The sequence below is a fragment of the Mustela nivalis genome (genome assembly GCF_964662115.1).
Source record: "Mustela nivalis genome assembly, chromosome: 6".
Classification (NCBI taxonomy): Eukaryota; Metazoa; Chordata; class Mammalia; order Carnivora; family Mustelidae; genus Mustela; species Mustela nivalis.
This window is the reverse complement of record NC_139025.1, coordinates 116,292,792-116,314,784: the sequence shown is the minus strand read 5'-3', so window position 1 is coordinate 116,314,784 and position 21,993 is coordinate 116,292,792. Positions and strand designations below refer to the sequence as shown.

Here is a 21,993-nt window from a genome sequence, read left to right as displayed (position 1 = left end):
GCTTCTTCAATCCCGCAGTCATGCATTGGGCTCACAGAATAGCAGAGCAGACCAGGGGTGGGCCAAGACTTCCATCTTCCTTAGCCATCTCTGTATCCTGACTCAAAACATTTCCATCTCTGGCTGGGAGTCACAGGCTCACATTCTCAAGGCAGCAGAGGCCTGCGGTGGGTGACGCATCTGGAATGAGCCTGCGGTAGGGCTCTTGGTCCAGCCCTGCCCACTCATAGGGCAGGAAGCAGGTCTTCACTTCTCCTCCACAGCTCAAGGCAGGGTCCACTGGGGACACTGCAGCAAATCTGACCTCGAGAGAGATGATTGTCTGTCTCTTCTCCGTTTCTTCATTCCCTGAAAAATTGCTATGAGACCGAATGTGGGGCTGGTGATGTTTGTCTTCAGCTCTTGACAAGGCCTCCTGATGTCCTTATGGATGTGAGTCTGGTGGAGCGGCTGTCATGAGGGGCGGGTGCTGAGTGATGGATTAGCAAGTCTCTATTGTTCCCCTCCCCCAGGAGCCCTGTCCTCATGTCTGATGAGTTCAGCACGTTTGTCAGCAACTACACTGGGCTGGGCACTCACACAGGCTCCTTCATTCCATTTTCACTACATTCCTGGCTGGTAAGGATCACAGGTCCTTTCTGTGGATGATGAAGGGGGGACTCAGGGAGGCTAAGATCAGTGGAAGATCCAGGACTCAAGCCCAGACCTGAGGATGTAGGGGGCGTGGGGTGGAAGGGAAGACAGGCAGGGTGTTGTGAGGTTGTGGGAGGGGAAAGGGTCTTTTTTCCCTGGATCCATCATTGTCCTTGTGGTCATTCTCAGAGCTGGAGTCTTGGGGGTGGGGACAGAACCCTCCGGAGGGCAGGACCAGCCAAGGAGGCTCTGGTGCTGTCCTGAACGCTGGGCGTTCCGGGCAGCTGTGCTTGGTGAGGAAATGGACACAGGTTTGTGCTGGGGCTTCTCTGAGGACCAGCCCAGGACCTTCATATGTAGCTTTCAAAGAAATTTATAAAAATTCATCAAATCCAGCATGATTCTGCCTATTGCCTGCCTTCCCCTCCCCCCTTTGTTAAACAGCCACTTGTCCCCACTTTGGTCTGGTCTCCAGAGAGCTTTGTAACTGATTTGAATAAAACACTAGGGCAGGCCTTGGCACAGCATTGCAGACCCACCCCGCCTCTTCCTTTGAGAACAGGGAAGGGGGAGGTTCGGACAGGACTGTGGGAGCCGCCCCTTCCCTCAGTGGGTGACAGTGGGTGCCACCTCCTTCTCTCCTCAAAGGCACCCACCCTGTGCCAAAATCCAAGGAGACCCCCAGGTTTCAAGTCCTGCCAGCATCACTCAGGGTTGTGGGCTGAGGAGGAGGCAGCCTCCATCTCTGCCTGGTGCCCTGGTGCTCGGCCCGGGTAAGACTCTGGATTCCAAATCTCAGCCTGAGAAGGCACGCTGTCGCCAAACACCCAGATGACTGCATAGACTCGTCCCACCTTGCGAGAGGCACGTTTCCATGCGAGGAGGCAGGGACTGGCGCTGTGAGCACCTATCATGTGAGCGAGGGGCTTCAGTCCACAAGGGTCAGCCTGGGAAACCTGCTCAGTGTGAGCCTCACTTCAAAGAGGTTGCCTGCAAGCTGGAGGGCACCCAGGATGCGGCAGGATCTTGACACCAGTTCATTAAAAGAGGCAGACTGCTTAGCCTGGAGAAGCATAGACTCCTGGGGGACCAGATCACACTCTTCAAAGAGCAGAGGCCAACATCAGAGGGAGAATGGAGGAGAGATAGGGTTATTTGTACATGTATATGTGGAGCAGCCATAGGCTTATGGATTTTTAGAGCTGAACAGACCCCCTCAAGGCCAACGCCCTCTGTATGCACAATAAAGGGAAGTTGGCCGCCTATGGGCAGGTGTCCATTTTTTTAGTTTTTGTGAATCCACGTGTAGTCAGTCACATGCTCACCTACACACACAGCTCTAGCTTAAAGCAGATCACTCTGAGCAGCAGGTGCTTGTCGAGAAGTCCCACCAGAGGGATAAAACTTAACCCATCACCAGCAGAACTTGCTTCAAGCACTGTATCCCAAACCAGGAGACCACTCCATCCTGCCATTCACAGAAACTGCAGGCTTTGCTGGCTAGTAGGCCTGCCAACATGTTGCATGGCTGCCACCTGCCAGTGTCCCCACAACCAGCACAGGAGGCTTGCCAGGGTCGCCCTGCAGCCCCAGATGGTGGAGCCAGGAGGCTGGGGGCACAGAGACGGTGGGTTCAGGGTGAGGCGGGCACTTCTATCTGTTGTGGCCATGGAGCCATGGGACAGGGGGTATCTTGTGGTAGTGAGCTTCCTGTCAGGGCACAGCAAGTAAGACCACCTGTGTGGTGGATGTTGTTAAGGACAATCCTGTCCCGGGTGGGCAGTTGAGAGACATCTCTGTGGTCTCAGCCTATTTGGAAATTCCACGATGTTCTTGTTCTCAGAACTCTGGGAATGGGTGATGTGGAAGCAGAGGATGTAGAGAGATGATGTTCACCCAAACCTCAATGAATTGGGATAATCTGTCTGTCCTGCGGAGGCTCAGGAAAAAGAGAATGTGTCCTCAGGAGGGAGGTACCCAAATAGAGCATGCGTATTTATTTCTCCTGAAGCATCATCTTTTAGTAGCACATCGGACCACGGGCAAAGAATTGCTCTTAAGGGATTGCCAGTTACATGGACGGGGGTCCCTGAGAGACCCGTTATCCAAGCCCTCCCCACCCACCCCCCCAGCAGCCAGAGTGTCCATGGGGCTCTAAGATCCCAGGTTTCCGGCGCTGGCCCATCAAGCTTCCAGCCGTGTTTGATTTAAAAATGGAAGAAGCGATGGCACTGGTCCCCCAGGCTGGAATGCAGACACGAAGGCCAGGTACCTTCCACCGTGAACTTGTAGATGATGTCTTAGGTGGAACCATAAGAGGAAAGGAATTCAGACCCTGCCAGGTGTTTGCTGTCACTGGGTTTTGTCAGGCCTCTTACAGGAGCTGCTGTCTGCTAATGAACTGACTTGCTCACTGCCTGGGCCACGGTCCCTGCCCTCTAAGAACATAAGCTTTATGAGGACGTGTAAGATCCCTAAAACTGGAACAGTATCTGCTACATAGCAGGTGCCCAATGTTTGCACTGGCACAGAGGGACAGCGGCGCTGTGACAGTGAGGGTGGTGGGGAGTGCTAGAGCTGGGGAAGGGCCCTCTGCACTCTGGCTGCCAGGCATTCTCCTGTTTTTCCACCCTCGACACGCTCCCACTCCCCGGTAGGAAGGAGGGTGCCAAAAGGGCTCAGATGAGAGGCGGGAGCCCTGTCCAAGCCTGATGAGGGTGAATTCAAGGCAGATGGGCTCCATGCTGCTGGCCCCTCCCTCTCCTCATTGCAATCCACAAGGGTGGCCAAAATCGAGTCCTCATCACATATATGTGGCATAAAAGAATGAACGAACGGCTGGGTGCCCTGGTTGCAAGAACCTATGCCGAGCCCACCCCCATTTAGCCCCCAAACTGGAGTTCAAGATCCTGGAATCAAAGTGAGTCAGTTCTCAGCCAATTCACAAATAGTGTCACCAAGGAATGGTTTAGCCACAAAGAGATGGAGTTTCTGTGTATGCCAGTGCAGGTGTGAAACCGTCTGTTTGCACGTGTGTGTGTGTGTGTGTGTGTGTGCGTGTGAGCATGTGTCTGTGGATTGAGTGTGTGTGCCCATGAAAAGGTGTGTGTGTGTGTGTGTGTGTGTCCGCGTGTGCATGTCTGTGCATACGGGACCATCTGCGTGGCGGTACTCGCACGCGCTGGTGTGAGACAGCGTGCGTGCGTGGAACTGTGTGTTGAATGCTTGGCTGCAGAATCTGAATTTCCTCTAGTACTATTTTTCCTGGTACACACCCAATCTTGATCCCTTTCTTTTCCTTTCTTCTCGGAAATCCATTAACGAAAGATTTTTTTTTTTTTTTTACCCGCCTTCAGGGGAAGGGGGGCTGGGGGAAGGGGAAGCTAAAATCACAAGGCCCAGATCAAAACACTCAGCCGCTAAATGAATTCGGCAGCGTTTTCCCGCATGACTTGGAGGGATAATTTAGTGAGGCCGCCAGCTGGAAGGAAAGGGATTAATTCTGCACTTAGCACAGCTCCGGTGAATAATTCATCACTGAGACCTTTGTGCCTAGCCCCTGGGCAACCGGGGAAGTGTCCTGTCCACCTGCCTGTTGCCTGCTGGGTCCCCCAGTGGCCTGACCAGGGGCACTTGATGCTCCTTTCCATCCTCTGGACACATGTGTCCCCGTGAAGGGACAGGAGGCAGGGGGAGGTGAGGAAGGGCCAGGCAGTGGCCACTGACAGACTCTAGATACTGAGAAGAAGAAGCTGTGGAGGTGTAAGATCCAGTCTGGGAAATGGGTGACTTTTTCTCCAAGGACCCTGCTTCTTTCTTGGGGCTGCTTCTGTGTCCTCGCCTCTTGGTACCTTCTTGGTCCTACACCTGGTGTGGTGGTGGTGGTGGTGGGAGTGAGGGTGGGTGTCAGGCTCTCTCTAACAAACTCTCTTTCACCAGGAATCAGAAGACAATGCAGAACATTCCACAAGCAGAAGTGCTGATGGGAGGTCCCAGGTACTCACCGGAGGCCTTATGGGGACACGGACGCAGTTTCAAGTGGCTACGTTCCCAGATACATGCTTCTTATCCCACACCATATAATTCTCTGTGTTCTCCATGGGTCAGGTCACAGGGCCAAGTATTACCCCAGCACTGGTGGCAATTTTTCCTGTTATGGGAAGCCGGTGGGAGAGGACTGACCCAGACGTCGAGTGCCTGCCTGTAGTTCCTTCGGTCATGGTCCTGAACTGCCCACATCCCGGCTTTGTGCCTGTCTTAGCACCACAGACCAAAGAAGGGAAGAATTCCAGAAGGCACAGGCCAGGTGCACTGGAGCCAAATGACCGGGGTTCAACCGGGACTCAGAGTCCAGGGAGGGCTCGCTAGAGGAAGAGATCCCATCCGTCTGGCAGGGCTCAGAGCCAGGGGTATCTTTCCACTTGGATCAACCCAGCTGTAGGAGGCAGGAGTCCAAAAATGGGCGTCCAAGATTCCACACCCTAATCCCCAGGACCCATGCCTATGATGAGCTGTGACCCCTGTGATTATGTTACACGGCATGGCTGACCTTGAGTTGGGGACATTCTCAGAGTGGGCCTCTCCTAATCACATGAGCCCCTTTAATGCAGAGGGTTTTCTCTGGCTGCTGACAAAGGAGAAAGAGAGTTGTGAAGTGTCGGGGGGATTTGACCTGCCTGCTGGCTGAGAGATGGAGGGGGCCATTGTGAGAAGGAATGTAGGTTACCTTTAGCAGCTGAGGGGACCCTTGGCTGGCAGTCAGCAAGGAAACAAGACACCTTGGTCCCACGACTGCAGGGAACTGGATTCTGACAACCCCCTAAATGAGCCTGGGAGCACACTCTTCCCCAGAATCTCAAGAAAGGAGCGTGACCTTGCCGGCATCTCAATTTGAGCCATGCCATGTAAGACTGTCTACCCTCAGAAGTACAAGCCCATAAATGGGCATCATTTTAAGCTTCTAGGTTTGTAGTAGTTTGGTTCACAACAACAGAAGCTGAAATCCTAGTCCACCGTCGGAGAACCTTGATCCAAATGAGCCAGGCTTGGCTTGGGTTGGGTTAGAGGCTGACTCCCAGGTCTGGGTGGCCCTCTGCTTTCAACTCTCCTCTTCCTAATCTCAGCTCTCTGTCTCGTTTTCTGAAGCCTCAAATCACCCTCAGACATTTCTATCCAAAGCAGCAGTCCCCTCCTTCCAGAAGCCCCTGGCCCCAGCCCCTGAATGACGCCAGCAATTGTGAAGGAGGGTGGAACCCACTGCAGGGCTATGGGACCTGGCACGTGACTGCCAGACAGCCTTACCTCAGAGGAGAGCAGCTGGAAGGAGATATCCACTGTGGGGGCCTCACCATTGATGGTTTTCAGCTTGGTGTCCTGGGGAGGAGAGAGGAATAGTCAGCCTATGCTGGCCAGCGCAGCTTCTGCCTCTGATCTGCCCACTATTCCAGATTCCCCAAGAAGGGGCCTGCTGGGGCCTCTGCCTGGGGATTGAGAGGGAGGCAGGAGCTGGTCCCCTGCCTCTGCTCACCCTCCCTGCCTTGAACTTCCCTCCTCAACTCCAACTGAAGACCTAACTGGCATTTCCAGACCTGCTTCCTGGAGGACTGGGGGAACTCCCATTGACTGAGGTCTATTACAACATGATGGCCAGAGATAAAGTTGGCATAGAAATAAATGATGTATTTATCATACATACATATATATATATAATATATATAATATACACACACACATATATATAGTCTCAGTAAGATTTAATACATTATTATATATTACATATAATATATAATACATTATTATATATAATATATATTCTTTTCTAAGTACTTTACATGTACTTCCTCAAAAAAAAAAAAAGGTCTCACATCAACCCTATGAGAAAAATTCCATTACTATGACCCCATTTATCAGACAAGGAAACTGAGGCACCGGGACTTTAATTTTCCCATGGTCATGTAATCTGGTAAGGGGTGGAACCAGCATTTGGACCCACATAGTTAGGCTCGAGAGACTGGGCTCTTGGCTCTCTTGTCACACAGACCCTATACAGGCATGTTGTTCTCATATTAAAGATGGGCACTCCAAGGTTCAGAAAGTCTAAGAAACTTGCCTAGTTGCACAGTAAGAACTAGGGCAAGTAAGGATTTAAACCCAAATCTCTCTGGTTAAAGGCCAGAGCTCTTGCCACCGTCCCATGGGGCCTCCCTGTGTTTCTCCTCACACTGCTCAGGGCAGGAGCTGAGGGGAGCGCCTTATACCTGACTGCGGGTGGCTTCCGTGGTGGGGCCCCTGTGGGTGGGGGTGGAAGCTACTGGAGAAGCCAGTCACTGGCGTCAGAGGGGCAAGATGGAACAGGGTGGGCTGGGGCAGGAGTGGGCCACCTGGCATGGGCCCTGGTCAGGGCGGGGCACTCACGGTGATGGGAAGCTTCTCCACACGCAGCCCATTCACACCCTTCCCTGCCAGCATCTTGCGGTACAAACGGCTCTTTAGCGGCAACACGGAGACGCCCAAGGGCTTGCTGAGGGTCCATGGCTCACTGCCTTTCACTGTAGGGGTAGGACCAGCTGGGACTCCCACCAAAGCCCCCACCCGAGACCCCTAGGATCCCAGTGTCGGCGGCCCCGGCAGGCACCCCAGTCCTTCGGTACCCAACATCCAGTCATCTCATGCCTCTCCGTTACTGCCTCCTGGCCTTGCCCTCCACAACTCTCCTCTTTCTCTGAACGTGGCTCTGTGAATTCAAGACCAACTCTCCACATATTCTGTGCTTCTGAGTGTGTATACGGATCTCCCCTGTCTCTGGCCTTGGGGGCTCTTTACTCTCTCCATGTGGAACTCAGACTCTACATAGATCAGTGGGTCTCTGAATCCGGTTTCCCCCCTCTATGCTGTGAGCCCTGGGGGAATCTGTCCCTCCCTCCTCACTGACAGATCCGTGGGGATGGGGTAAGGCACGGGTCTAATATGGGAATAAGACCAATGTGTGCTGGCCCGTGCCAAGGAATAAGGACAAGGAAGCCAGCCAGGAGCTCCTCCACCTGCCCGCATGCACTGGAATCGGGTCCCCTTCACCCACCCCCGCAGAGGGCAGAGGCAGGTGGTCTGAGCACCCTTGGCACGTGTGTCCTGAGGCACGGCTGCCCTCGCACCGCACCCAAGGGACACTCACTGGAAGCAGAGGAGTAGTACTCCAGCACCAGGGCTGTGTCTTCCGAGAAGTTGGTGGCTCCGTCTCGGCCTTGGAAGAGGAAGGATTGGTTCCATAAAGGCAGCTCTGGGGGTCCCGCTGGCTTGGACAGCTGAAAGGAGATAGTGGAAGTAGACAGTGGGGCCATCGCTTCTCCCCAATGAAGGGATGTCAAGACATGGCCATCTGTGTGTCTACACATGTCACAAATGTTTGTCCCAATTGTTAAAAAGCAACATGCGTGTAATAAATGAATTGTGGAAAACACAGAAAAGTAGAACCCTTAAAAAGAAAAACCTAGGGGTGCCTGGTGGCTTAGTCAGTTAAACATCTGGTTTTTGATCTCTGTCTGGGTCTTGTTCTCAGGGTCATAAGTTCAAGTCCCAAGTTGGGCTGGGTGTGGAGCCTTCTTAAAACAAAACCAAACACAAACATCCCCCAAACACACCAAATTCCTACACTAAAGACAACTATCCTAGGACAGCGTGTTTCTTTCTAGTTTTTTGCTAAGCCTACTTTGTAGATAATTGTGATCCTAACATCCTATGTTTTTCATTTACTGTGAAAACCTAAGTATATCCAGAGTCGCAAATAACACTCGGTATCCGTGATCTTTGTAGCTGCAGGGTTTTTTTTTTTTTTTTTTTTTTTTTGTCATGTCCAGGAGCTCTGGTTTCTCCCTTCCTATGTTTTCCTAGAATAGTTCTGTATTGAATATTGTTTGATGTGGATTTCTGAATCTCAGATTAATTCCCAAGGACCCAAAGTGGAAATGCTGAATTAAAGGACGTGCACTTTGGGGCGCCTAAGTGGCTCTGTCGGTTAAGTGTCTGTCTTCAGCTCAGGTTATGATTCCAGAGTCCTGGCATTGAGTCCATATTGGGCTCCTTGGTCAATGGGGAGCCTGCTTCTCCCTCTGCCTCTGCCTGCCGCTCCTCCTGCTTGTGCACTCTCTCTCTGTTTGACAAATAAGTAAATAAACTCTTTAAAAAACCAAAAATGATATACATTTTAAGGCACTACAGTACTGACCAGAGTCCCTGAATAAGGGGCTCCAGGAGACATTCCCAAGGATGGCCACCAAAGCCGTCTCGCAGGAAGCAGGACCCAAGGAAGGCTCTGAAGTAAGATTTGGCAGGGCGAAGGGAAGGAGGGGGGCCTTCTAGCTGGGAAAATCACCCAGGACAACAGTGGAGGGGGCTCCAAGCATGGCAAGGACCATCCTTGCCATGGAATAAGGAGAGACTGCAGGTGGAGGAGGTCGAGCAGCTGCAAAGGCTGGAAAGAAGGTGGGGAGTGGGGAATGGACCATAATGGTGTCGGCCAGCAGCCCTGCACGGTTGGTCCCAACACAGGGAGGGACTGGGGTCACCGGGGCAGACTCTTCCAGGGGCAGCCTGGCCTCTGTCCCCAGCCAGGAGCTGTCAGCAACAGCAGCATCAGCTCCCACCTCCCGCTCCCCTGCGGGAACCAGTCATTGCTCAGAAAGGTCAGCACAAATGCTCCGCTGGCTCCAGGAGCTATTGATGCCGGATCTCGAAATATCAGTGTGGGTCTACCCACCCCCACCAGCAGTGGCAGGGCTCTGATGCATGTCACACTAATGTGTCTGCTCTGGTTCTCTGAGGCCCCGCCTGAGGCTCAGCTGTGTCCACTTCGGCCCCTGCCCCCGGGGGACATGGGGTGCAGTCACTTTGGGGGCAAGGGGGTCCTGAACACAGGGATAGGGACTGGGGTGATGGGACTGTTCCTGAGAACGGGCTCTGGAGGTCGCTCAGGGACAGCCACTTGGCCCCAGGTCAGGCTAGAGAGGCTGCCTCCAGGTTCTGTGGGGCTTGGAAATGGTCTTTCAGGATTGATCCCCAAACCATGCCCATCCCAGAGCCACCCCACTGAGTGCCAGAGGAGGCTTCCCATTGCCTGGACCACTGCCAGGCCCTGAGGCACTCAAGGAGGACTTGTGACTCAGTCCCTTGCTGCCCCCATGCCTTGCTCCCACCCTGGACGGGGGGAGGGCATTTAATGGATGCTGGCTGTCCTCTCTGGGGCCTATTAATGTGTCTAAATGGAGTCTACAGAACAAGAAATAGTGCCTGACTGCTTAGGAAGGATAGGTCTTTCCCTGAATGGTTTCCCAGGATGAGTCCTCCAAGAGAGACCCCTTCAGACCTACAGCTGGGGAGAGAGGGTCACACTCTCTTGTGGGTGGGGGAGGGGGAAGGAATCAAGTTTAAACCACCTCTGGAGTCTGATGCCAGGGCCCTGGTGAAGGTGTTGGTGGCATGTGTGTGTGTGTGGGGGGGTTGGGGGCAGGGTGTGGGGTGGGGAAGCCATTGACCACAGAGGCTAATGGGAAAGGCCCCTGCAGGCTGTGGAATTAAGGAATGTGATTAACCTTCAGCTGTGATCTTCAGCAAAGCCATTAACCCCTGGCCACTGAGGCAGCCCTGCATTCCCTAGGAGCAGAGGTTTCATTACATGGGCCCATGGGCTCTCCTTCCATTTCCCCTGGGCCTACCACACCCACACCCCTACCTAACACTACCTGCTCCACCCATCCTGGGAAGGGTAGCTGCCAGCAGCTGATGCTGGGGGGCCTCAAGGGAGCTAGGATACACGGGCCCTGGACCCAGGTTTGCCTCAAACTTGCTGCATGACCTCTGGCAAGTCCCTTCCCCTGCTGGAACCTGAGATGTCACTGTCCACTGGGAAATATCTTCTGCTTTATGCCTTGGGGGCTATTGTGCAGGCTGAAGGAGAAAATGGATGCCTTGCCTTCAAGACCAAAGTTCAACTGAACTCAGCTGATGCTGACTGGGGTTGTTCATGCTCTATACCTCAGGGGTGCTGTTGGGTCTTTGGGGGAGCTAGAGTCAGACCTTGTTCCCTCTCGAGCTCACCATCTTCCCAGGTGATAGGACACACACTCCTATGATCCATGCGGAGGTCTAAGCAAGTTGTGGGTTGTGGGTGCTGGGGTGTCAGAGAAGAAAGCAATGACCCTTGACTGGGGGAAGGGAGGATCTGTGGGAGGAGGGCCATTCCAGGCTGAGTGCAGCAGAGGGGAAGGCTGGCAGCCCAGAGAGGACAGCATGCGTGTGGAGCACAGCTGGGCATCCAGAGAACCTGCAGAAACCCTGTGGGGGTTGGGGCCGTGAGCCAGGAGGAGGGGATGAGGCCTTGTGTCCCCAGCTGCCAGGGAGGGCTTCAACCTGTCCAGGGTCCAGGGGAGGGGTCTAGAGCTGGGCCAGGCTTGCCGTGGCTGCTTCTCACAGGCTGAGCTGGAGATGCCTGTGTGGAGGCGCTGCGGTGGTCCATAAGAGACGAGGCCAGCACGAGGGCAAGGTCTGCGGGATGGAAAGGGGTCCCGCGACAGCCTGGGGACCGACTGGCCGAGGGGGCTGAGACAGGGGAGACGACGGTGGGCACAGACAACTTCTCTGCTTCTGTTTCATCAGCCGGGAGCTCTGCCTCAGTTCTATAAGGAGGGCAGGCCAACAGGAGCAGCCTGATGGGCAGTGCCCCACCCCCCACAAATGTGCGGGATGCAGGGTATGAGTAATTCCTAAGTCCCACCCTATTTCGGGCCTATGGGCCCAACTATCCCTTCACTGACCAGTTTTGCCATCATCAGCAGTTCCCAGAAGGGTGACGCAGACACTATGTCCTTCAACCATTTCTGTCTGTCTGTCTCTAACCAACAGAACCCGCTTTGGTCCGCGTGCCACCACAGGTGATGCCACGCCCCTCCCCAGTGATTGGCTGAGAGCAGGGCATGTGATCCAATTCTGGCCAATGAGACTAGAGGGGAGGTCTGTGGAGGGGCTGGGGTGGGAGGTTTCCAGCGCTTCAGAAAAGGCAGGGGTGAGAAGGGGAGGCTCGCTCTCTCGGGTCCTGGTCCTGTCTGGATGAGGGTGCCGCAAACGTTTTGCCTCCATGAGCTGTTAGTCAACTGAAGATGGCAATTCAGTGGTGCTGGAGAGATCCTGAGTCCTGAGGACGTTGTTGAGATGGTGCATTAACTGATTCTGGCAGCATCCTATGCGGGGGACCTTTCGCCAAGCGTAACAAGTAACAAGGCATCTTTAGGGCTTAAGTCCACGGGGTTACTTGTAGCCAAATATAACAAGGGCAGTGGTGAGGCTGGCTTCAGGGGGCATCCGACAGTAGGGGAGGGGCAGCTCTGAAAGGGACGAGCCCCCTGAACCTCCACCCTGGGCTTGGACGCTGTACCCAGCTGAGCCCTTCAGGGCCTCCTAACAGCCCAGTAAAGGTAGGAATCTGGAGCTGCAGAAATTGAGAAGGCTGCCAAAGGTCACGTAGCTACTAAGTCACAGAGCAGAGGTCAAACCCAGGTGGATCAGGCCCTCAAATCCCCGGCCGCAGTGCTTTGCCATGGGGCGGGGGGGCCGGGAGGGGGCAGCTAGTGGGAAACCACGGCGACTCCAGACACCGCCACCCCTCAACTCAGGTGAGGACCCCGAAGTGTGGAAGGGGCGGGAGGGGGTAATGTCAGCCCGTGACTGGTATCCTTTCGGGTAGAGTTCCGCCCACTCCTATCTTGTACCACAGAAACCCCGCCCCTGACCCTCACTTCCAGGAGTTCTCATCCTGGCCCAATTGCCATGTTGTCTATTGAACGTCAACAAATGTCTGCCGTCACTGGACCGTAGGCCTTGAGTCTCACCCATGCAGGAGGCACTGGAGGCAAGTCTCTGTAGCTAGGGGCAGCTCCACTACCAAGACTGGTTCCGCAGCAAAGACAGCCAGAGACAGCCGGGATAGGGAGGGGGCTTCCTCATTAAGGCAGCCAGCGCCTCCTGCCCCTTGGGACCACCTGCTGATTGGTTCATAATTTTCTGGGCAAATGCAGGGCCATGTGTGAGATGACTCTGGGGAAATCAGGCCAAGGATTGGTTTGGGTTTGAAGCCTCTGTCCCCAGGGTCCCCCCCTTGTCCCACCCCTCCTTGCCACCATCACTCTTGTCTGTGTCTGAGCCTTCAAATGCCCTTGCCTTTAAATGAAGGCTGGGGACTCAAAGGGGTGCCTCATTCTGTATTTGCCATGCCAGACATGAACAGTGGTGGGCAGATAACAGGAAGGACTTCCTAGGCACCCCTGTCTTCTTCAAGGCTTCTAGGAATGTTGGGACCATCATGTGGGGCAAGCTCCGCTGAAGTAGACACGATGGGAAAGGACTGATCTGGCCATTCTCTGGCACCCAGCCACAGTCTGCACACCCCACCCCAACATCTTCAATGTCCTGTGCATCCTATCTCTGCTCCTGTGATCTTGTTTTCTGTCGCCCTGAACCATCCGTCCTCTGTTAAAAACCCAAGAGTCTTATGTGTGGATACCCACCCTAATTCCCCAGACTTCACATCTCTCTTGTCTCAAATTAAAAAAATTGTGTTGTTTTTTTTTTTTTTTTACATTTTATTTATTTATTTGACAGAGAGAAATCACAAGTAGATGGAGAGGCAGGCAGAGAGAGAGAGAGGGAAGCAGGCTCTCTGCTGAGCAGAGAGCCCGATGCGGGACTTGATCCCAGGACCCCGAGATCATGACCCGAGCCGAAGGCAGCGGCTTAACCCACTGAGCCACCCAGGCGCCCTAAAAAAATTGTTTTTATTGTGGTAAAATATACGCAACATGAACTGTCCCATTTTAACCAACTTTAGACACACAATTCAGTGGCATTAAGTACATTCACTATGTTGTATAATCATCACCACTATTTCTGGAACTTTCTCATTAACCTAAACAGGAAAGTCTGTACCTATTAAACAAGAACACCTTGCTGTCCCCTTCCCCCAGTCCCTGGCAACCACCATTCTTCTTTCTGGCTCTATGAATTTGCTTACTCTAGGAACCTCATCTAAGTGGCTTCAGACCATATTTGTCCTTCTGTGTCTTGTCTCCTCTGATATTTCCAGCTTTGACCGTCCCACCGGCTTTGTTATTACATTACACATTATATTGTGTTGATGTCTGGGTTTTTCATGTGTGGGATACCCATCTTCACTAGACCAGGAGCGCCCCGAGGGCAGCTCCTCCATAGCACAGAGAGGCTTGGCTCTGGGTAGTAGCCAGTTCAGTAAATTCCTGAACAGTCCAGGGACTGAGGGAGTGAATCAACCCGTGGGTGAGACACTAGAGGTACGAGCCCAGTGACAGGGTGTGTGGGGGAAGGAGCCATACCTGAGGGCACCCGTTCTGGCTGACCCGAGGAACATCAAAGTACATCACAGATGAGACAGGGAAGGAGAGTCGGGTGATGGGCAGCCCTACGAACGCTGGGTCCTGCTTTACCTGATGGACCCTGGGGAGGCAAGGAGATGTGGGTCAACCCACGAGTGTAACAGGTGCCCAGGGCTCTGGGCTCTGTGCCCCAGCTCAGCAGCCAAGGGCGCCCACGAAGATGGACTGTGGACTGATGTGAGAGAGGACGAGGGGGCCGGGGCCTGGATACTGGGACAGGGGGTGGATCGCTGGCCCAAGCCTTGGGAAAGTTCAACCAGGTCAGGAGATGGGCTGCAGCTCCCAGGCTCCCTTCCCCATCATTCACTGTGGCCTGGGCCACACCTGAATGCCCCAGCGACCCCCATCTCTAAAAAGCCTCGCCTTTGGAAGTCCTTGCCAGAATGACCCACTCCACGGTGGTAGTTCTGGTTTAGGCTTGGTGGGGCACAGAAGCTGTAAGTGCAGGATTCGGGGGGCAGGAGGCTGTGAGCATGTGGCGCATGTGATGAGCATTTAGGAGGGCCAGGAGTGAGTGAATCAATCAGCTTCATTCCCTCAACAAGCAAGGAGTGTTCCCAGGTCATCGGAACTCAACAGATGGTGTGTAGTGGAGTCCCGTCGGGCCATCAGAGTCAGCGGAAGTGACAGAGCAGACAGCTGAGCCCCAGGAGTTGGTGCTGTCACAGAGGACAGTGCTGTGTGACCTCCAGTGACCAAACTACCCTCAGGAAGGGCATCTGTCTGAGGACTGCAAAACCACCCAATCCCAAAGGCCATCTGGGGAGGAGGGTCATGAGCTTCATGTGGGGCCCCAGAGACCCTCGGGAGGGTAAGGAAGGGGACTGGTGGGCAAGGCTAACAATCATGAGGTCATGTGAGCTAACCCACAGGCGGCCTTCTTTGGGGACAACCACTGGCTGGAGACTTGGCCTTGCACTAGAACAGGAGGGGGGACTGGGATGTGGTGGGTATGGGATGGGGAGGCAGGTCTGGAGGAGCTGAGGACTGCTCTCCTCCTCCAGCTGCTGGCTCCTCTGCAGCCTGCTCTCGAGAGACTTCTGAGGCACCCCTTTCCATGGACCGTGGGCAGCCTCCTGGGACCTCAGGTTTGAAAGGTTTGAAAGGCCTTATGGAGGATAGGTTTCTAGGGTTCTTGGGATCATGGTCTGTGGTGACAATGACAGCCTTTTGCCTCCTCTGTCCTCTGCCCTCCTTGCCCTCCCCTTGCCCTCACCCACCTGGGCCCCACTCACTTAAAATCACTGTAGTTGGGAACCACCCTGGCAATGACCACCATGGGGTGTGGGTTGTTGACCAGGGGCTCGTTGACTCCCCGGAGGAAGACCTGGGGAAGAGAAGAGGCAGGTGAACCTTGGGTAATTTGGGGCCCTCTCGGGGACAAGGCCAACCCAGCTGCCATCTTTTGCCCCAATAATGAGCTCATCCCTGCCTCCATCTGTCTCACTTGTTTCATTCTCTGCTGCCCTCCTTCAGGCTCTGGGCTAAGCATTGGGAAGGCAGGGGGAGAAGACACAGATTCTGTTCCCACACACCTCCACTGCCAACCCAAGAGACTCCTGATCTGGCTCCTGGCTCTCGCCCCTTACCCACAGAATGGGCTCACACTACCCCTCTGCCCTCACCCTAACTCCCCCAGCTGTGATTCCTGTGGCTCCTTTTACTTCTTTGACCCCCATCACTGGCCTCTCTTCTTCACCCAACCCAACCCTTTCCCAGGCAATTTGATACATGATGGCAAAAACTGCTTTTGTAAAAATGAATTGAACTATGTCATTCCCCTGCTTGAGACCAGGAATGACCATACTCCCACTGCCATTAGACTGAATTCTGTCATTCTTACCATCATGGCCAAAGCCTGTATGTTTTGGCCTGTCTGCCCTTGGCCCACATTTCTACCAATCCCCAACTCCTCCTTTGTTCCAGCCTCTTTTGTCTCACCCCTTCAACATGCTGATTTGTTTCTGCCTCAGGGCCTTTGCACACGATGATCCCTCTGCCTAGATTCAACATCCCCACCCCCAGTGACTCAGTGGCGGTGGGCTCCTTCTTTTCCTTCAGGACTTAAATGTCACCACCTCTGGCAGGCCTTCTGTGACCACTCTTACTAAAAGCAGCCCACCCCATTTTCTAGCCCCTGGATTGCCTCTTCCACAGCATTCATCATGGCCTGTGTTCATTCTCATTTCTTTCTTGTTCATGTTCTGTCCGTCTGAGTAGAATCCAGACTCCACAGGTGTGGGGACCATGTCTGCCTTGTTCACTGCTGTTTCCCCAGCTGTTAACAAATGTCCCTGGCACAGAGTAGGAGCTCAGTTTGTGTTTTGGGGAGAAATGAGCTCCACTGATGGAGGAGAAGAGTGGAGGACAGGGGAGGGAGATGCTGAGTCTGCTTCGGAGCCAGAGAGAGAGACAGAACCTCTGATGCCTGGGAGTGGGGGAAGAGGGGCCAGGCAGGGGCCTCAGGGAGAGGCTGGGCTTGAGCTGTCCTTGGAGGGTAGATGGGGGATCCTAACTATGGGGTGCTCCAGGGAGGAAAAATAGAAAGAGAAGGGGCTGTGAACACAGCTGAAGGGCTCCTCGCAACAACTGGGTCACTCTGTCACCGTGGCCAGTCCCTGATCCACTCTGAACCTTTGGATTCCAGCTTGTACACTGAAGGGTGGGACCATACTGTCTCCGGTCTTCCTAGTTCTGACCTGCAATGGGAGGACAGTGCCTGGGAGCTGGGGCTTCCTCTGGCTCTTCTCTCTTTCCTCCTCCCTGAGCACTCCCTCCTGGGCCCCCCTGCCAGGACCCATCTTAGCTGGTGGACTGTAAGGCCTTCAAATAATAGTGCTTAGGGCCATTCAGCACTAACGGGGGTCCCTGGAGACTAACTCCCTGCCCCAGATTCAAAGGACAGGATCTGGTGAAGGTGATTCAAACTTTGGGTGGGGGCAGGAGTCTGGGCGGAGGGAGTTCGCTGCAGAGGTGTCAGGCCCTCATGCTCACAGGGACACCAACAGGTTTAGGGACTGAAAGCAGGTCTCTGAGAGGTTGAGGGGTGATGGCTAATTTACACCTGGTCCGTGCTGCATGGTCAGGTGTGAATGAGACAGCTGCCGCAGCACACCAGCTCATGACAGCTGGTAAGTGACGGAAGCAATTTCTCTGCCCACTGTGCTCTCCAATCTGCTCTCTGGACCAGAAGTGGGGGGCATCTGTGCTGGGGACAGGGAGTGGGCGCACTGCTGGAGACCCTACCAGGTAAGTCTGGGGCTGGGGTAGGCATGGGGCAGATCGTCGGAGACCCCTGCAGGCCGGGGTTCTGCTGGGTCTTAAGGGTATGACCTTCTCACTGTGGGGCGTGGCCTGGCCAAGCTGTGGCCATTCTTCCTAGTTCTTTGTGTGTTTGTGTATACGTGCATGTGTGTGTGTATACATGAATGTGTGTGTATGTGTGTGTATTGCTGGCAGGTCTCAGGAAAGGGCGTGATGTAAAAGGGAGGGAGAATGGACCAGAGGGAGGCATCCAATGGGGAAGGAGAGGTGAAGGTCAGGACCTCTGGACTTGCATCCCAGACTCTTTCTTCTTGGGTCCTGGTGTCCCCAGCTGTGAAATGGGAGTCCAGAGCAGTTCTTATAGTGCTGCGGGGTGGATCAGATCAGCCGGGCTGGGGCAGGGGAAGCTCAGAGTTTGGGCCTTCTTGGTGACCCCTGCCCTCCCCATCCCATTCAGGCCAATGCTGCATTTGAATCTGTCATTCCTGGCAGTTTGAAGGCCATGGGGGAAAGGGAGAGGGGGCAGGTTCCTGGGCATATTTCTGGAGCATGGCCCATCCTTCTGAAACGGCTAGAAGGCTGAGGTTGGGGTAGAAGTTTGGGGATGGTGTGTGTGGAAGTTAGGTCCAAGCTGGGCCAGGCCTGGAGGAAGCTATGTAAATAGCTGTTGAATGGGTGAATGAATGCCTAATTAGAAGGCCAGCCAAACCTCTTCAGAGATAGGACTCTAAGAAGTGGGGAGAGGCCCTAAAATTTGGGGGATTGTAAGCCCTAGATCAGGGGTCACTACTTCAAGAGGAACAGACTAGGAGAGGAACAACTTTTCCTCCCTGCCCCCCCCCCCCAATCCCGTGAGATTCAGGCAGACATCAAGCTTTGGAAGCCTCCTGTTCTCAATCCTGCCTGCAGTGTGTGAAGCAGAGCAAGAGGTGGCCAGGTTAGGGCAGGACTGGGGACCTGGAAATGTTGGGAAAGATTAGACATCATTTTCATCTCCATCCCTCTCCCCATCATCCCTGAGATCCCAGAGCTTGTTCTTAGCAAAGTACGTGGGCTATTCTGGAAAGGCCCTGTTGCTTTCTTCCCCAGACTCCCCTCCCTGACTCACAAAGTCAAGCCGGTCAGAGGTGGTGAAGGGCAGGGCCTGGGGACTGCTCAAAACTTGCCCTCCCAAACTGGGACCCCAGTCCCCATACCTCCAGAGCTGTGTGGTTGTTGCCGATGTAGCGGGGGAAGAAGCTCCCCTTCCGAACGATGGTGGTGTACAGGTGGGTTTTGTCAGTGGCTCCCTCAGCTTTTCCAGACTGGGCCGGCTGGGGTCAGGGTGAGGGAAGAAGACACACCAGGAGGAGAGTGACTAAGGGGCAGCCCCCAGCCATAAATCCAGCCCTTTGCAGACAATCACTTGGTATTGCTCCACCGGGGCTCCGAGCTGATAATTAAAGCTCATGGTCCCTGCGAGCCTTTCCAAGATCAATATAATAAATCTTCCCTTTTCTATTTGAATATTTCATCGCCCTCATAAGGACCACGGCCTGCCTGCTCTCTTTGTGGAGATGTGATAACAGGGCCTGGGTTGTAAGTGGCCAGAGAGCCAGAAGGCCTGGGTGATGATCGCAGAGTCATAGCTGAAGTGTGAAGCCTTCCAGGCGAGTCACTCCTCTCTCTGGCCCTTCCTGTCGCTGCTTGCCCCAGGTACCTCCTCCAGGCTTAGGGAAGGGGTTTAAGAAGGTAAAGATCCCTAGGTCATGGTCGAGAAGGTGTTTGGAAAGAAGAGCAGTGTAGGGCTTGATGGGAAGAAAGGAGGGGAACTAACCCAAACTCAGCCCCCAACACTGGCAGGTGCTTTGCCAGGGTCCTTAGGCCCATAGTTGCTACTGATTGTTCAAGTGCATGCTCAGTGTCTATTTTGCCGGTGAGGAATGGGGAGGCCTAGGGGGTTAAGCAGCTTCCTATGGACATACAGTTAGCAAGAGGCAGACCAGGGATAGGAACCTAGGCAATCTTGCATCACATTGTTCTTTACTCCAAACCACAAGAGGGGCCTGGAGTGCACACTGAGGGAAAGTAATGCTCTGTTCATCTTGGTCCAGTGCCAGGCACATAGTAGGTACTAAGTATTGAGCCATGAGTGAGTGAGTTCTCCCTTCCACCAGTCAGCACTGCAGAGAGGGAACGGGTGGGGGAGCCATCCTGGGAAGTTCAAGCTATGGACTGGGATACCTGAGGCTCCCCACTCCAGGATCCTGCCCACTTGCCTACTAAAGGGGTGCCCTCCAGGGGGCACTTTCTCTTCCACCTGCCCCAAATCTTCTGGACCTTATACCAGCCAACACACTATGTGGCAGCGCAGAAAGAAATGACCTGGGAGAGAGGTGACCAGGGCTCACCCTCCAATGTGCTACTCATCTGCTCTGTCACCCAGGTTAACAGGATTCCTCTTTCTGGGTCCCAGTCCTATGTATGCAAAATGTAATTCGCCTTGAGGATTAGAGATGGTGTCTGGCCCAGGACTGGGGACATAGTAGGAATTCTGTAAATACTGTATTTCTTTGATTTTTAGATCTAGTCTCACTTTTTTTTTAAAGATTTTATTTATTTATTTGATAGAGAGAGATCACAAGTAAGCAGAGAGGAAGGCAGAGAGAGAGGGGAAAGCAGGCTCCTTGCTGAGCAGAGAGCTCGATGCAGGGCTCGATCCTAGGACCTGAGCTGAAGGCAGAGGCTTAGCCCACTGAGCCACACAGGGGCCCCTAGTCCCCCCCCCCTTTTTTTTTAAAGATTTTGCTTATTTATTTGACAGACAGAGATCACAGGTAGGCAGAGATGCAGGCAGAGAGAGAGGAGGAAGCAGGCTCCCCGCTGAGCAGAGAGCCGGATATGGGGCTCGATCCCAGGACCCTGGGATCATGACCTGAGCCGAAGGCAGAGGCTTTAACCCACTGAGCCACCCAGGTGCCCCAGTCCCACTTTTTTAAAAAAACATTTTAATTATTCATTTGACAGAGAGAGATACAGCAAGAGAGGGAACAGAAGCAGGGGGGGTGGGAGAGGGAGAAGCAGGCTTCCTGCCGAGGAGGGAGCCCCATCCGGGGCTCTATCCCAGGACCCCAGAATCATGACCTGAGCCGAAGATAGACACTTAATGACTGAGCCACCCAAGCGTCCCAGATCTAGTCCCACTTTAAACATACATGAAACCAGAATGTATCTTTAATTGGTATATTCATTTAATGAAGTAGATGTTCTAAGCTGTTGGGCTGTTTTACAGAGATGTATTCAGAGAATTCCAAATTCTCATTGAAACCATTCTTATCTACCTGCCAGAAGCTGGGTTTCCTGAGCTCCATATGTTCCAATACTTGTCATATTGCAGGGTGAGCGTGGGAGGCTCTGAGGGTACAGCAAGGGGGATCAAGGTGGGTCCCCTTATCTATCCCAGGCCCACAGGGACTCAGGGCCCTGACTTACCTTCACCAGCTCAAAATGGTAGGGGTGGAAGACACGCAGGTACTTGATGGGGATTTGGTAGGACAACAGCTCCTCTTTCTTTTTATTGTCCATCACCTTGAGGATCACATCTTAATAGAGAAAAAGGAGCACAAGCTCAAAACAAGGCTTAGCTGACCAGCATCCCTCCCAGTGTGGAGGAGGTGAGATGTTGCCCAGAGCAGGGAGCAGGGGCCCTGCTGAGGAACCAACATGCACATGTACACATGTGAGTCACCCCCCCCACACACAAAACACACACACACAAAACACACACACATTCACAAGTACCATTTGAGCCCAGGGCAAGTCTCCATCCTAGGTGCTGTTAGAAACCGAAGATGCAATTCTGTCCTGCGGTCCAGAAACTCCCAACTCAGAGATGGACACACCTGGCATGGAACCCCCATATCAAGAGACACACATATGAGGGCATCTGGGTGGCTCAGTCATTAAGCATCTGCCTTCGGCTTGGGTAATGGTCCCGGGGTCCTGGGATCGAGCCCTACATTGGGCTCCCTGCTTGGTGGGAAACCTGCTTCTTGCTCTCCCACTCCCCCTGCTTGTATTCCCTCTCTGTCTCTCTGTCAAATAAATAAATAAAATATTAAAAAAAGACACACATATGATGGCAGAGACATGTACAGAAGCAGGAATCATACCCTTTCCTAGGAGCTGCTTCCCTTAGTCACAGACGCTCTCACCAGCTCCTCAGGCAGGAAGGGAAGGACTTACCTCCCACATGTTGTAAATGGGGAAACTGAGTCTCATTAAGGAAACAAGATCTGCTCAAGAAATCTCTCAGTAAAAATACCAACAAAAGTCTACTCCAAGGAAATGAAAACTAGTCTAACACTAAGAACAATGCACCACTTAGAAAACTCCCTCCAAAGAGACTACATTTTGTTATAAAACGCATGAACTTCAGGATGAACTCTGAGGGGAATGCCAATGACCTGGAAATAAACATGCAATCCCGCTTAATGAGCACCTGCTGTATACCAGATACAGGGATGACTTGAGTCACTATTCCAACAAATCCCCACCACAACCCCTCAAGAAGGAATCACCATCTCTGTTTTTATAGTGTGATTAGTGGAGTGGAGAGTGGTAAATAACTTGATCACCATCACAGAGATAGTAAATGTTTGATGGG

General features: G+C 53.4%; 1 protein-coding gene across 1 annotated transcript in view; it reads right to left on the bottom strand.

Annotated features, from left to right (window-relative positions):
- CCDC33 (coiled-coil domain containing 33) overlaps positions 1–21,993 on the bottom strand; it is a gene marked incomplete at its 3' end in the record, with an annotated part of 99,575 nt that overhangs the window by 41,048 nt on the left and 36,534 nt on the right. The window contains exons 5-11 of the mRNA XM_082734449.1: positions 20,820–20,929; positions 18,545–18,661; positions 15,320–15,411; positions 14,025–14,145; positions 7,805–7,934; positions 7,048–7,181; positions 5,935–6,006 (exon numbers count right to left, since the gene is read on the bottom strand). Of these exons, the coding sequence (XP_082590575.1) occupies positions 5,935–6,006; positions 7,048–7,181; positions 7,805–7,934; positions 14,025–14,145; positions 15,320–15,411; positions 18,545–18,661; positions 20,820–20,929 (776 nt within the window). The remainder of the gene's footprint in view (positions 1–5,934; positions 6,007–7,047; positions 7,182–7,804; positions 7,935–14,024; positions 14,146–15,319; positions 15,412–18,544; positions 18,662–20,819; positions 20,930–21,993) is intronic.